The sequence below is a fragment of the Thunnus albacares genome, chromosome 17, assembly GCF_914725855.1.
Source record: "Thunnus albacares chromosome 17, fThuAlb1.1, whole genome shotgun sequence".
In the NCBI taxonomy this organism is placed as follows: Eukaryota; Metazoa; Chordata; class Actinopteri; order Scombriformes; family Scombridae; genus Thunnus; species Thunnus albacares.
In genome coordinates, this window is record NC_058122.1 from 24,141,736 (window position 1) to 24,155,859 (window position 14,124).

The window sequence follows — 14,124 nt, forward strand, 5'->3', positions numbered from 1 at the left end:
ATATAGTTTCATTTTCAAAAAAAAGCTAAATCATTTCCTTTTTAAAATAGCTGGGCGTTGTAGTTTGTAGCAAACATTGCTCAAACAAGAGGAAATAGTGCTATTTTCAGCTGCGGATTAATACACATTTGGTCCACTAGTGAGTATTTACTGGGGCTGCCCCATAAATGTTTAGGATTCAAATCATTTGTCAAGAAGCTCCTGAGTCATTATACATAAAGACACGTATGATAACAACATGACAGACTGTAAACTTTTACAAACAAACCACACAAAGTGGAAGGACGGGGCAGTGCAGAGGACAGCGGGGCTCATCTCTGTTCCACTTCTCTCGGCTCTGGTGCTGAACGTTAGCGAAGTGTCCAAACTGCCTTTGAAAGACGCTGATACAGTCTCCTCTGCTGCCGTCCGGTGAGACTCTTCAGCTGACAGGAGAGACGCTCTGTACTGCCCTTCGGTTTTATAACTAAACTACCAGGATGCACAATTTTTTTTTATATTTCTCTGCCTGTGAGAGAAAAGTGATGTTTTCACATCACAGATGATGAACAAAGGCATTAAAATGTGTCTTAAAGGTAAAACATGAGACTCATGTGGGGCGGCTGCTCTGCAGGTGTAACTTGATGGAGGCTGACTGCTCTTATAACCGTAAATAAGGTGTATTGAAGAGAAAACATCAGTAATGTTGACATTTATGAGAATAAAAAATATCCGTAGAAATAGCAGGAACTCTAAGCACATGACAAATTTATACACCAAAGTCGACCCCCAACTTGCCACCTGAGTCGATGCATCATCCTGAAGGTCTGAATACTTTAAATTCAGGTGCAGCCTCAGTATTTACAGCAGCGAGACAGTTTATGTGGGATCGACTCAGAATAAACTACAGTGGCCATGAGGAGCAGGTTGCAACGATGCGGCTCATTAATCGTTTTTGGACAACAATGGAGGTCTATGTATCTATATATAGTGTGTTTTGGCCTTTTTATGGGTTTTGTTGACAATAAGTAATTACAGAATATCAGCAGCTCTGTCCTTTAAAGCCCCAACGTGCAGGACTTCAACATGTCTGACCTTGATGACCTTTATTGGTAGTAAAAGAAGAGACACAATGAGAGACTGAAGTCCGTTCTGCTGTAACCAGTGAAACACTTGAACATGGCCGACGCAGTGAGATGTTAAAACACATTTAGATAAAAGACTTAAGTGCTGATTAAATTGAGCACTACTCTCAATTAAAAAAAAAAAAGAAATGAAATGGCACTTCTTTTTAATACAGCATAAAGTGGTTTTATTCCTGTCTGAGTTGCACCGCTTGATGGCGATGCTGCTTCGCCTCTGCTTTGGTCAGTATAACTAAGCCAAGTACACTGCAGACTGGAGTTTAGAAAGGTGCAGCTAAAGAAATGTGACTGGTCTCCTCAGTGATGGGAGCTCTCGAAGCCATCGGGCAGAGGGTTGGTGTGAGGGTTGTGGAACAGAGAGTGGTTTCCGTCTCCCCAAGGGAATTTCTGTAAGGAGACATGTTAGCAAAGTCAACAACAGCAACAGAAATACTCACATACTGTTGTGTAAATCATACTGGGAGAGTAGGGGGAATGACACCGAGACTCACCTTGGTGCGGATACGCAGGTGAGGATAAGGCACAAACTCCGGCTGTTCATGAGAGTGAGCCTGTCCCTTCATGTAGGCGTTGATCATGCAGACGGTGACACCAGGAGCGGCCAACACGAAGGACAGTATCTTCCAGGTCCTCGCTGTGGAAAAACCATTAGTGAAAAAGCACATGACTCAAGCACTGAATAAAGCAGGTTAACAACTGTGTGAACAATATAAGCATAATTTAGAGCAGCTGTCCCACTATAGAGTCCATACCAATGATTAAAACTGATTATCTGCCAAAGAGCGTGAATGTGCAGGCCGGCTGCCAGCTCTGCAGACATTTCAGTTAATGCACAACAACAGGCTCAGAGGGGTCGTTGCATACAGGAGGTCTGAATTTTGTTTGTATGGCAGAGACAGGAAAAGACACACTGACCTCCTCCCTCATGGCTTGAATGCGACGCAGCGGCAAACACACGACGAGCGGCCAAGGCAGACAGAGACATCTGCAAGGGGTTTAAAGATAGTTATTGATATTACACTTGTATAAACATACTCACTCATGATGAATGTGATAGCACAGCGACAGCACACTTCAATCTTATGTTCCACTAAAGACGTTTAAGTAGATTAAAATGCTTTATTTTCATGTCAAGGGGGCTTTGATAACCTTTGTGCAGACCCCAAAATAGAATAACATAGAAATAAGTGATCGAAAGAGAACTTCTGTACAAAAATCTGATATTTGTGATGCAATAATTAGCAGAAAAACATAATTTATATGACTGAAAATGCTTCTTTACAAATAAACAAGAGATATAATACAGTTAGGGTTGAGGCTGGGCCTACTAGGGTTGCTGTTTATCAAGAGTACTATTAATCTAGCTGAAATGCAAAAAAAAAAAAAAAAATCAAGGGGAAACTTACTGTTCTGCAGGCAGGTAATATCTAATATGTTTTATTTTCCTCTTATTTTTCTGGCGAAACCGTTGCTCATTTAATTTTCTCCTCTTCTCTGCTTGTTTGTCCTTCAGTCTGTCCTCAGCTGAACTCAGTGTGTCAGACTCCTCCCCATTTCAGTCTGTCGCTGAGCCAAGAAACTTTATATTTGGGCAAGTGCAAAGGCAGGCTGATAAGTGACGAAGAGGAAGAGGACGGTGGGGGGGAAGGAGGAGGAGAAGGATGAGGCTGTGTTCAGTCTATATTAAAAAAAGACTAAGAATAAGGGCAGAGGGCTTATTAATCCTCATTAATGGCCTAAGCTAACGGAGAAGGCTTTTTTTTTTTTAATATAATCATTGTGCCAGCTTTCACTTTTGGTTTCAGGCTGTTCAGTCCTCACAGTCGTTCTTTGAAAGCACCTGGGGTTCAGTTGCAGGTCACAGGTGCAACATGACGTCAGTTTATTTGAATTCCCTCATCATCACCGATGGCTGTACATCCTAGTTGTTTTTCCCTCTAAATCAGATTAACAGTGACATCGTAATGTAAAAAAATATAAGTCAGTGAGGCCAATGTTATTATCTCAAAGGCAAGACCTTTGGGATTGAGATCTCTTGTACAAAAAAAGACTTAAAAGTTATATTTTTAAACGTAATAGTTCACAGGCTTCTAGGCTTTCTTGAGGTTTTGATTGTCATATGATAATAGCAGTGTAAATGACAGTTTCTTGTAATAACAACATATCCAGTTTCATATCAAAATAAGTTGGTTTGTCATAGAAAGAGAAGTTATTAGAACATTTTAATATTACAATATTGACAAAAATTAGTGTTGCTGTTAAATGTATATGTATATATATACTGTATCTGTATTTTTGGTAGACTTAGATGTGCATAAACAAAGCAAATAACAGGTTACGTGTTTAAAGGATGGGTTCACAGTTTTTCAAGTCTGTCTTAAAACAACAGTTAGGAGAACACTGAAGCATGTTTTTTCTTGCTGTAATCATTCCTCCTGTTCATACTGACCATTAGAAGATCCCTTCATAATGCATTTACAATGTAAATGATGGGGGCCAAAATCTGCAATCATTATATGCAAAAATGAATTTAAATGTTTATCTGACGCTAAAATGAAGTTTTAGCTGCACCTTATAAGTTAGGTGCTAAGTTCCTAGCATCCCTCTCAGGGCTACTAAGCTACCAGGAGCAGAGGTTTAGCTAAATATCCAGCATGACAGCTGAGTTGTTTGATTATAGGGTTTATCTGTGTGCTGCTTTTCATGTTTTATTCTGTGTGGCGTTCGTATGCAAAGGCAGCATATTGAGCCTCAAAGGGAGGAAGAAAGAGAGAAAAATGTGAGCTAAAGCACCTGTTTGACTGATGTTTTGTCCTCCTTTGCTTGATGCTGTGTTGTTTGGGTGTTAAAATGTGATGACAGGTGTGATGCAGGTATGTTTGCTTAAAGGACGGGTTAACAATTTTTCAAGTCTGTCTTAAAACAAATTAACATGTTTTTTCTTGCTGTAATCATTCCTCTTGTTCATACTGACCATTAGAAGATCCCTTCATAAGACACTTACAATAGAAGTGATGGGGGACAAAATCCACAGTCCTCCTTCTGTGCAAAAATGTATTTAAAAATTTATCTGAAGCTAATATGAAGCTTCAGCATCCAAATGAGTCAAATCAAGTAGATATCTTTCAAGGTTACAGTCTTTTTAGTGCTAAAGTCCCTCTTCTTGTTACTATACTTCCATCGCAGCTCAACAGGGTGACACTGTCTGAGGAAACACAAAGAGGGAATTTGATGCTAAAAAAGCTCATATAAGCTTCACATCACAACTTTTAAATGCATTTTTGCACAAAATGACTGTGAGGACACCATTGACTGTATATAAATATGGACGTCATTACAGCTCCCCAGAGGTGAAGCCAAAACATCTGGATCGCCCTCTGGTGGCTGGCTGAAGTACAAGTCATTAAGCCCGTCAAAATACACGTCAAATAAATTATCACCAGAGATGGTTTCTGTTATTTTAGGTTGTTCTTATCATGCTGATGTTTGTCCAAGTACTAATTTTTCTGATAAGTTTGTTTTTATTTAGTTATTTGATGATATAAAAAGGGGGGTCTGACGTCATGATTGACAGCTGTGTCAGCCGCTCTCAAACCTCCGTCAGACGGCGACTCTACTGCGCAGACTCTGACTCCAAATGACATCACACAAGCAAGATGGCAGCTCCTGGAAAGGAGGTATCTTGGCTTCACTTTTGCATAACGGCAGGAAATGGAGACGCATCATTGTCCATATTTATATACAGTCAGTGGATTTTGGCCTCCATCACTTACACTGAAAGCACATTTGAAGGGGATCTTTTAACAGCCAGTATGAACAGGAGGAATGATTACAAGGAGGAAAACCTCTTTCACTGCTCATATGGACACCTGATTGTTGTTTTAAGACACTCTTAAAAAATGTGTCAACCTGTCCTTTAATACAAACTATCCACCAGATGGGGTAGTGTTGCTATGAGGAAACTGTCCTTAAAATGACTTCTCTTTTACTTTTGGTCACTTTGGTTTTGTGTTAAGCTCACTTCTGCACTGGAGTTCCTTCCTCTTTGGTTGGTTTTTGTACTCAGTTCACTAGTTTGGACTGCAGAAGTGACACTGTATAACCTTTAAAATAAGATTTGTGACATAGAATTGGATTTTGGCTTATATATCTATATGTTGAATCAGTTATTTAGATACTAAACGGCATTTAGCCTTAAATTTGAAACATTTGAATCCACTGAACAACAAATAAAGTTACATAAAATAGAATAAAATACAAAATGCAGGATTCATTATGTGCCAAAGTAGGTCTTCATACCTTTATTTTCACGTTGACAGTATTCAGAAGAACAGCAGCAACAACTAGCTGCTCCAACCTGCTTTGCATTTGAGGAAATATCTGTTAAGAGTTAATGCACAAATGTTCAAATGCATACACAGACAAAAAGGCGCCACTTCTTTCGTTGGTGATTCTTGATTTTCACACTGTTAGTAATGCCTTTGTGGTCTCCGTCTAGCCAGTTTCAGGCTGAAGTGCCAATAGCAGCCGGAGCCAGCGGTGATGTCAGTCAGTCACGCAAGCAGCAGCCAGTCTGAACGTCTAGCACTTGTGTTATTGTGGGCAGAGGAATCAAACACACACCATCTCAGGACAGACGTATACTGGAAGATAGACACGCTGAGGTATGCATGTACTGCAGGTGTGCTGCCAGAGCTCCAACCTGCAGACATGTCGTTTATGTCAAGGAATCTGCCTTTAACTTGTGTCTGTATGCAAGTGTTAAATGAGAAGTAAAAATAGAAATGTATGCAATATAGAAGTTTCTAAACCCGTAGCAAATAATCTAATTTTTTACATTTTGAATTAATTAATCACCCTTTGTTGTAAGTCCTAGCTGGTTTGTCTTGCCTCTCAGATTAACACTGACATCTGAAGAATTTAGGCCACTGAGGCCAATGTTATTACCTCTGTGTCAAATCCTTTGGGATTGAGATGTCTTGTACAAATATGACGTAAAAGTTATATTTCTAAAGGCTTTCTAGGCTTTCCTAAGGTTTTGACTTGTCATATCTAACAATAAATGTCAGTTTCTTGTAATAACAAATTCACTTTTCTTGTTAGAAAACTTATTTTGTAACAAAATATGCTGGTATGGTGCAATATTTTGACCCACAATCTAATGAAGCTGGTTATCTCTTTAGATCACAGCTTAGTAATTACAGTATAATTACTCAAAACGTGTGGGGCACTTACAATAATTACACAGTACAAGAGAAGAGGGGGGCAAAATGAGATGTCTAACACATACTGTATATTATTTTTAGCCACACTAGAGTGGCTCTAGGGATGACAGTGTCAGTCGTTCCACCACTTTGTTCCACACTGACTCAACAACTATTGGACTGATTGCCAGGAAATTCTGCACAGTTGTTCACGGTCCCTGACTGACCTTTGGGGAAATACTTCAGCAAACAGACATTCATGGTTCCCGGACAACTTCTACTTTTTAGGCTGACATTTGGTGATGTTGTTGTTGAGTGAAATGTCTCAGCAACTGTTGGATGGATTGTCCCTAAACTTAGTAAAGACATTCATGTTCCCCTCAAGAGGAATTGTATGAACTTCGGTGATTCTCTGACTTCAGTATTTTGGTTTATGACAAACACCATGGACGTATTGTAAGAGCTGGATAACGAACTAAAAATGGCACCCAGTTCCTGCTTGGACCATAGACTTAACATTGTGATGACATCACAGATTATTAAATTGTTTTTCTTGGCTTGCGGAAAGTTTTAAAAATATAAAACCTCCACGGATCAAAAATTCATAATAGAAAAAATCATAACTGACCTAGTTTGCAGTTCAAGGTGTCCTGTCAACAGTTTTACAGATGTCTCTTTTACATTGGTGGTCTATGAGGAAAATACTTTTTGGGCCGCAGGGGGATTTTTCGCTACAATACCGTGAGTGACCACTGGGAAAAGTTGGCTGCAAGGCCGAGCAGCGGCGCCATGTGCAGCACTTATAATACATCCATTCCAAACACCAGCAAAACTTTGAGTGTTGTGCTAATTAGCAAGTTAGCATGCTAACACACTAAACTAAGATGTTAAGCTAACTGTTATCTGCTAAACATCAGTATGTTAACATTATCATTATAGGCATGTTGCATGCTGACATTAGCATTGAGCTCAACATTACAATTATATATTTGTCCAAGTGGTTAATTATATTCAATTACTTAATTAAATTTAATTAACCAACACAAATTATTGGGTGCTCTCGTAGGCTGATGGTCAACATACCACTTTACATCTGCAACTAATGACCATTTTTATAATTGATTAATCTGTTGATTATTTTCTCAATTAGTCTGCCAAAAAATGGTGAAAAATGTCAATCACTGTTTCCCAGAGTTAAATGTCATGTCCTCAAATGTCTTGTTTTGTTTTGACCAACAGTCCACAACCCAAAGATACTCAGTTCACTGTCATAACAGACTAAAGACACCAGAAAATATTCACATTTGAGAAGCTGGAATCAGAGAATATGGCCATTCTTTTCTTAAAAAAAATGACTCCAAACAATTAATAGATTATCAAAGTAGCTGGTGATTTATTTAATTGTTGGCAACTGATCGATTAATCAACTACTTGTTGCAGCTCTATACCACATAACCACAATGTCCTCAGTTTATAGGTTATTCACTGTCAACTATCTGATCTTATCTATTTTTTAATTTATTTATTGAAAATTTCCTGGTACATGATATAAATCCTCCACACCAGAAAACAAAACAATATCACAATATACCTATTTAAAATAACAATAATTACCCAAATAATCAAAAATCAACTTTATAATTATATAAAATATCCCTTGTTGACCTGAAGTGATGAAATGATCACTGCTACGTTCCTCTTCCAGCTTAACGCCACTGTCTTGACAGCAGTGAATCTGCGTGTCCTCGAGCGCTTTCACACCCGGGCAACAGAGAGAAAAGACACACAGATTTACAAGGAAAAGACGGGACAGACTGTCTCAAATGGCGCAGGTTGCTTTCACCTCTGTCCAACATCACAGACACTTACTGCATCGCATACAATCCACAGTTGTCTTTCTTCTTGGCATGAAGGACACAGACAGGAGTGTGTGGATTTGCAGCGATGTACTCATCTGAACTCAGTGTACGCACGTTTTTTATTTGCATAACACAGTTTACCCACATTTGAGGATGACCTAATGCTACAGTATATGCTATAAATTAATAGGTGGTGTCAAACTGAAAAAGTCTTGTCTGGAAAATAAAGAATATGAATTTCTGTTAACCTTGATTTTGGAGGTGATAGTTTACCCAGTTTAGTATTTACACATCATTCTGTACAGTATGTGTCTGTCTTGTGCAGTTTGCTGTGTTGAGTCTACAGTGTTTCCTCCGGCTGCTGTATAAACTCCACACCCACTGATGGAAATGCTGCATTTCATCAGGTTCAGGTAGAAAACCTGCTGAATCGGTACCTTCTGTATGTGGTTATCCATCATGCTGGTGACAAAAAGGACTGCTGTGTTCAATACTGGACAGACGCTCAGCTCAGGAGAAAAAACTAACATAGAAAGCCTCTGAAAAATAAAGGAAAACTATAAGTCTGCAATTTAAATTGTATTTAAAGCTATACCTGAATGGCAAAACTACCATAATTAAATACAGTAAAACAGTCATTGGCTGCTTTATGAGGCTCAACACAGTAATGCTAATAAACATACTGTACATTACTAGACTCTGCCTATCAAGATCAAACAGGTGATGTATTTTGTGTCTTTTAAATCTCATCTTGAAACGTTATTTTATCATAAAGCTTTTATGAATATTTGATATGTTGCTGTGTAACTACATTTTATTCCCCACTGTTTTATGATCTCTCTTTTTATTTTATTTTTAATTGGTTCATTAATTCTTCTAATTCTGTTCTGTTAAGCACTTGATAACTTTGCTAAGAAAAGTGCTATATAAATAAAGTTTATTATATATATCATTATATTATTACATACAGAGTCCACAACAGCCTGGCTGTATGCAACCAATTCGTATAAACTTGCATCCAACCTGCCTCGCCAGTCACACAGCTGTTCAATGGGGCTGCAAATCTTTTGCTCAAGTTGAAACATTTTCAATTGCGAACAAGCATGGACTCATTTTCACATCTATCCATTGAGTTTGTATGTAATCACTTCACATCTAAAATTTGCTTTGCGCTCTGTCTGAACACACAATAAAAGTATAATGAATATGTCAAAGCTTCTTAAAATGTTGTATTAGCAACACATTAGCTTTAAACAGCTAGTATAGTGGCTAGCTTGGTTAGCAGTAAACTCATTGCAGAACAAACAAAATTAACAAAACAACAATCACTAAACACCTCCAAGTATAACCACACATAATGCTTCAACATGGGCATTTGGGGAGTAGAAAAAGGATGCTTCAGTGTTTTCACAGAACTGACAAAATAGTGGACACATTTTCAATTGAACTGCTACAAGTTTAACTACATTTCTCAGTAGTCTGGTGGTAGCATTGCTATTTTTTGAATAGTGTTTTCAGTAGCAAAGCTCTTTTATTGATCAAGTAGACAAATGTGGTGAAACAGCCTTTAGCTCCTCCTGGAACTAAGATTTGCCCAAGCCCCCAGGAACAGTGACAGGCTTTGAAGCCAATTTAACATACTGACCAAACCGTGTCATTACAACGTCACGTGACGCTATTGGGCCCAAAAAGACTTTTTCCCATAGACTTACATTGTTTGTAAATCAGCGGATACGTTTGTTTGAGTGTCACAACCCCCACGAAATGACTCGTTTCCCTATCAGAATTTGATCCATTTGGTCCGATCACACTTCAAAAGTCTAGAAGAGCCGCATGATTGAATCATTTTATCAAATTAGCCGGAGAGCTAAACCGGAAGTTAGCGGTCTCAGCTGTCTCTAGTGAGCTACTAGTACAGAGTGGGCCTAATAAAAATACCACTTTTTAAACTGCTAATCATATAAAATATAATAATAATAATAATAACAGAATAAAAAATACAAAAGTAGCTTTGATATAGCTTCTACTTTTGCCATGTTGCTGTAGCTTAGCTTGCTACATTTCTTTGGTGATAGCTTAAATGTAGTGGAGCTTCATTTGATATAGAGTATCTTCCCACTACACTTTCCACGTAGCTGGCCCAACACTGCTTCTCTGACTGAGACAGATACTGCCTTAAAGATAACTTTAGCTGCAGACACTTGAACAAACTATGAGGACAAAGAATCCACATCAATATTGTCCCAGGCGGACTGAGACAGCAGGGGATTTGGAGCAATGTGCACCACACGTTACTCTACGGTGGAAACTTCCATACACTGTCCATCACATCAGCAGGTCCTGTGCAGACAGAGCTGCTTGTGGGTGGAAAAAAAGAGTTCAATCTCTACTATCTGGAGTGTGACATAACAAGTAAACCGGATACTTAAGTACAGCTGACAAGTTTTATGATTTGTTTGAATTATTTTCAATTCAATGATTAATAAGTGGAAGGACCTGAAAATACTGATGATATTTTGTTTCCTTCCATTACTCTTGTGTGGAAAATTCCCCCATTAACCTCTACACACGTCATTTACCTCCCAGGTCCTTGAAGACATTGTAAAGACATGGAAACCAGTCTTTAAACTGGTTGGTTCACATTCTGACCATCTGTTGATAAGACTTTATGCAGCACATGGAGCTGTTAGTTACAAGCTGACTTGACCACATCAGCTCCTTGTCCCAATATTTCTGTGAAGTGCAGTCCAATTTAGTAATTTCTTTGGGTTATCAAAGGATATGGCTTACATCATTTTAATCTTTCTTTAGCCATGTTGAAATGCTATTAAGGGTGGCAATGTTGGTCTGTTCGGTCAGTCCACCACTACGATCCAAACTGAAATATCTCAACAACTATTAGATGGATAGCCATGAACTTTGGCACAGACATTAATGCTGCCCAGAGACTGAATCTTAATGATTTTGATGATCAGATCAGATCAAAATTTCAATTTGTCCAATTTGGTTTAAGATCAAATACTTGCAAAACCCTCAACTTTCCTATCAGCCTTGCTAATTAGCTAGTGTTAGCATGCTAACATGCTAACCTAAGACGATGAACATATGCTAACCATCGGCATGTTATCGTTGTCATTACAAGCATATTAGCATGCTGATGTTAGCATTTAGCTCAAGTACAGAGACGTGCAGCCTCACATAGTCACTAGCATAACTGTTACTAAAAATCTTTTTATTTATCTGCCTAACAAGGCTACAAAATAGGTTTTTGTTTAGCTACAGCCAAGAATAACTTATGCCTTCATACCATATTGTAGAACTCCTCTATCCTCCAAAAACATAAAAGAGCCATACAAATAAACTAATTGTTGTTTATTTGGTTAATACTGCACCTAACTAACCTAACATTTGGGGTAGGATGTTGTATATCACTACAATTTACCCTGACAGGTCATTTTTCACACGTCACATTTGGAGAAGTGTCAGTTTGGCAGGACAGCTTGTTTCCTTCAGTCTCTCCTTCCTCTTCCAAACTTTTACATCTGACTTCAGTCCTTAGGCAAGTTTACCCACACAACACCTTCCACCTCCTGCCGCTCTTGGCGCCCTTTAACCAAAAAGTCACTCTCAAGTTCACATTAAGAGGTTGTTTTGAATAATGGTGAAGTCCCACCTCATCATAGACTCCCCGGTTGACTAAATTTGGTGTCTGTAATGTCTTTTAAAACCAAAATGTACTGTCTTTGTTTGGAGGGTGATTTACTGTAAGCAGATTTGACATCAGCACCTTGCCACTCGCTGACCTAACCTGCTCAGCCAGACGCAGGTTCAGCCGAAACACCTGCATGAAGGTGTGTGCCAGCACAATCGCTCTGTGGGTCTTTGTGTTCCTCTACCAATTTGGTTACGCTACATGGAGCTGAACGCTAATATTAAGCCCCTTGGAGGTGGCCAACAGTGTGTTACAAGCTGGAAGAAGAAGACCATAAATCCACCAATAAACACTACAGTTACAGTCCTGAGGGAAAGAAAAAAAAAAGCGTTGGACTAAATGTATTTTGAAATTCTTTTCACATGGATGAAAGTGATCATTTTACCGAAGTGAAGGTGTTTATTTTACCAGGGTGAAGCTGTTCATTACACCAAGCTGAATCTGGTTTTTTTTGTTTGTTTAATGAGTTCATGATGCTGCAAAGTTCACTTGAGGTTATGCAGATTTCCAACATCCTGATGAAACTGCAAGATACAGACTTTAGGAGCCATTTTCAATTATTTCTTTATTTTTATTTACACCTCCGACCACCAAATGGAGCATCTGTATTTTGAAGTAATTGATAGACATAATTTAGGTGTGTGTCAGTGTAATTGGAATCAGGTGTTGCCGCTTTGTCAGACAAGTTTTTGACTGTTCTCCTGCTGCATCACGCAACACTACTTTTATCCCCATTTTTGTGGTTTTGTACTTTCTGTGGAACATTTTGGTTTTATTTTTGGAAGGGCACAATGCACCATATTAGCAGTAACTGGTGAGCTGCATTCAGCTGTATAATACATAGTTTGTGTAATATTGCTCAGAAGTGATAATGATATAACTTTAATAGCACTAAAACTAGATGGGAAGTAACACTGAATGATTGCAGATCTGCATGTTGCATCCAATGTTAGAACAACCTATGTTACCTCACATTACAGTCACCTTAAATATTTGCAGATTTGCATCGAATATTTGGATTTGGAAATTTGGAAATTTGGAATATAAGATTTACTTCCTTGTGCTGGCATGCAGCAGCACTATACCAAGGTTAAATTTCACATTTCACAATATATTTGCTATAGTTTGCACCTAAAAATGAAAGTATAGCAAATGTTTGCATGTCAGTATCAATTATAACAATTCTCTATATGTTGGTCACATTTCTGTTTTGCGCCATGAGTGAGTACAGTTGATGAAAATGTCTTTATTGGGAATAAGGAGGTCTTCTTCATGTTTACTAACAGGCCTACTTGTGAAAAATGATGTGTTTGGCCTGTTTGGTTGGTCTGATATTCCTAAACTCAATCCTGAGTCAACCCCTGAGCCTGTTGTATAGATTAAGATCATCGTATTCTCCTCACTTTTGCGTTTTTTTTCTCCTCTTTCGTCATTAAAGGACACATAAGGACAGCACACGAGCACACGCAGAATGTAATTTGTATGTATATATTGGGGCGCACAGTGTTTCTAATATGAAAGACCACAGTGAAGCTACCAGATGTGTCTCCACAGACACTCATACTGTTCTCTGAGTAAATGAGGCACCACCTCACCATCTTTGTTTTACCTCTGACAACCATCAGCTCCTTTTTTTCTCCTCAAAGCTTTGACATGAAAAATCGACACTCTCCTATGGATCTGATTGTTTTTTTCCTTAATAAGGCACCTGTCAAACATGCAGACAGATAAATGTTTGGAGGTGAATCATGGCTGAAGGGATGGATTCTTACCGTTCGTGAGTCAGACGTGGGTTATGTTATTGTCTTATGCTCGGTACCACCAGGGAAGACGATGTGGTGGTCTGCACATGGCATAAAAAAACAACGGGCCTCTTTTTAAAGAATGACCGTCGTATGCGGTTCTCCAGTCAGATGTTTGCAGTAAGATATAAACTTAAACATTACATTAAGAAATGTCCGTCATACAAAGGACCTCCCACACTATAGGATATGAGAATGAGCCTGGAGCTTGTGCTAATGCTTCTTGTACACAGTCTCAACTGACTGTATGAGAGGAAACACATTAGAACCCAATGACAGCCTGTTTTAAGTGAGTAAACTATGGAAACTGCTTGAAATGACATTTTAATTGAAGTGGCAGCCTCGGGGGATATTTACAGATTTCCTCGTTAAACATTTATTGTCGCATGTGTTTTTCGCTAAACTGTACAGTACACACACATT

General features: G+C 38.6%; 1 protein-coding gene across 1 annotated transcript; it reads right to left on the reverse strand.

Moving 5' to 3' along the window:
- Positions 1 to 1,070: 1,070 nt before the first annotated feature.
- Positions 1,071 to 2,701, reverse strand: LOC122967747 (cytochrome c oxidase subunit 6A, mitochondrial). The gene is made up of 4 exons (XM_044332539.1): positions 2,531 to 2,701; positions 2,040 to 2,109; positions 1,616 to 1,758; positions 1,071 to 1,511 (listed from the first exon to the last, which is right to left on the reverse strand). The coding sequence occupies exons 2-4, from the start codon at positions 2,107 to 2,109 to the stop codon at positions 1,422 to 1,424; spliced, it is 303 nt and encodes a 100-aa protein (XP_044188474.1). The 5' UTR covers positions 2,531 to 2,701; the 3' UTR covers positions 1,071 to 1,421.
- Between the last annotated feature and the right edge of the window lie 11,423 nt (positions 2,702 to 14,124).

Excerpts from the sequence above, each read along its gene's own strand:
- LOC122967747 (XM_044332539.1), bottom strand. The coding sequence starts at position 2,109 with ATGTCTCTGTCTGCCTTGGCCGCTCGTCGTGTGTTTGCCGCTGCGTCG. Across the intron at positions 1,759-2,039 it reads TTCAAGCCATGAGGGAGGAG|CGAGGACCTGGAAGATACTG; the intron begins GTCAGTGTGTCT and ends GTTTTTCCACAG. Across the intron at positions 1,512-1,615 it reads ACCTGCGTATCCGCACCAAG|AAATTCCCTTGGGGAGACGG; the intron begins GTGAGTCTCGGT and ends GTCTCCTTACAG.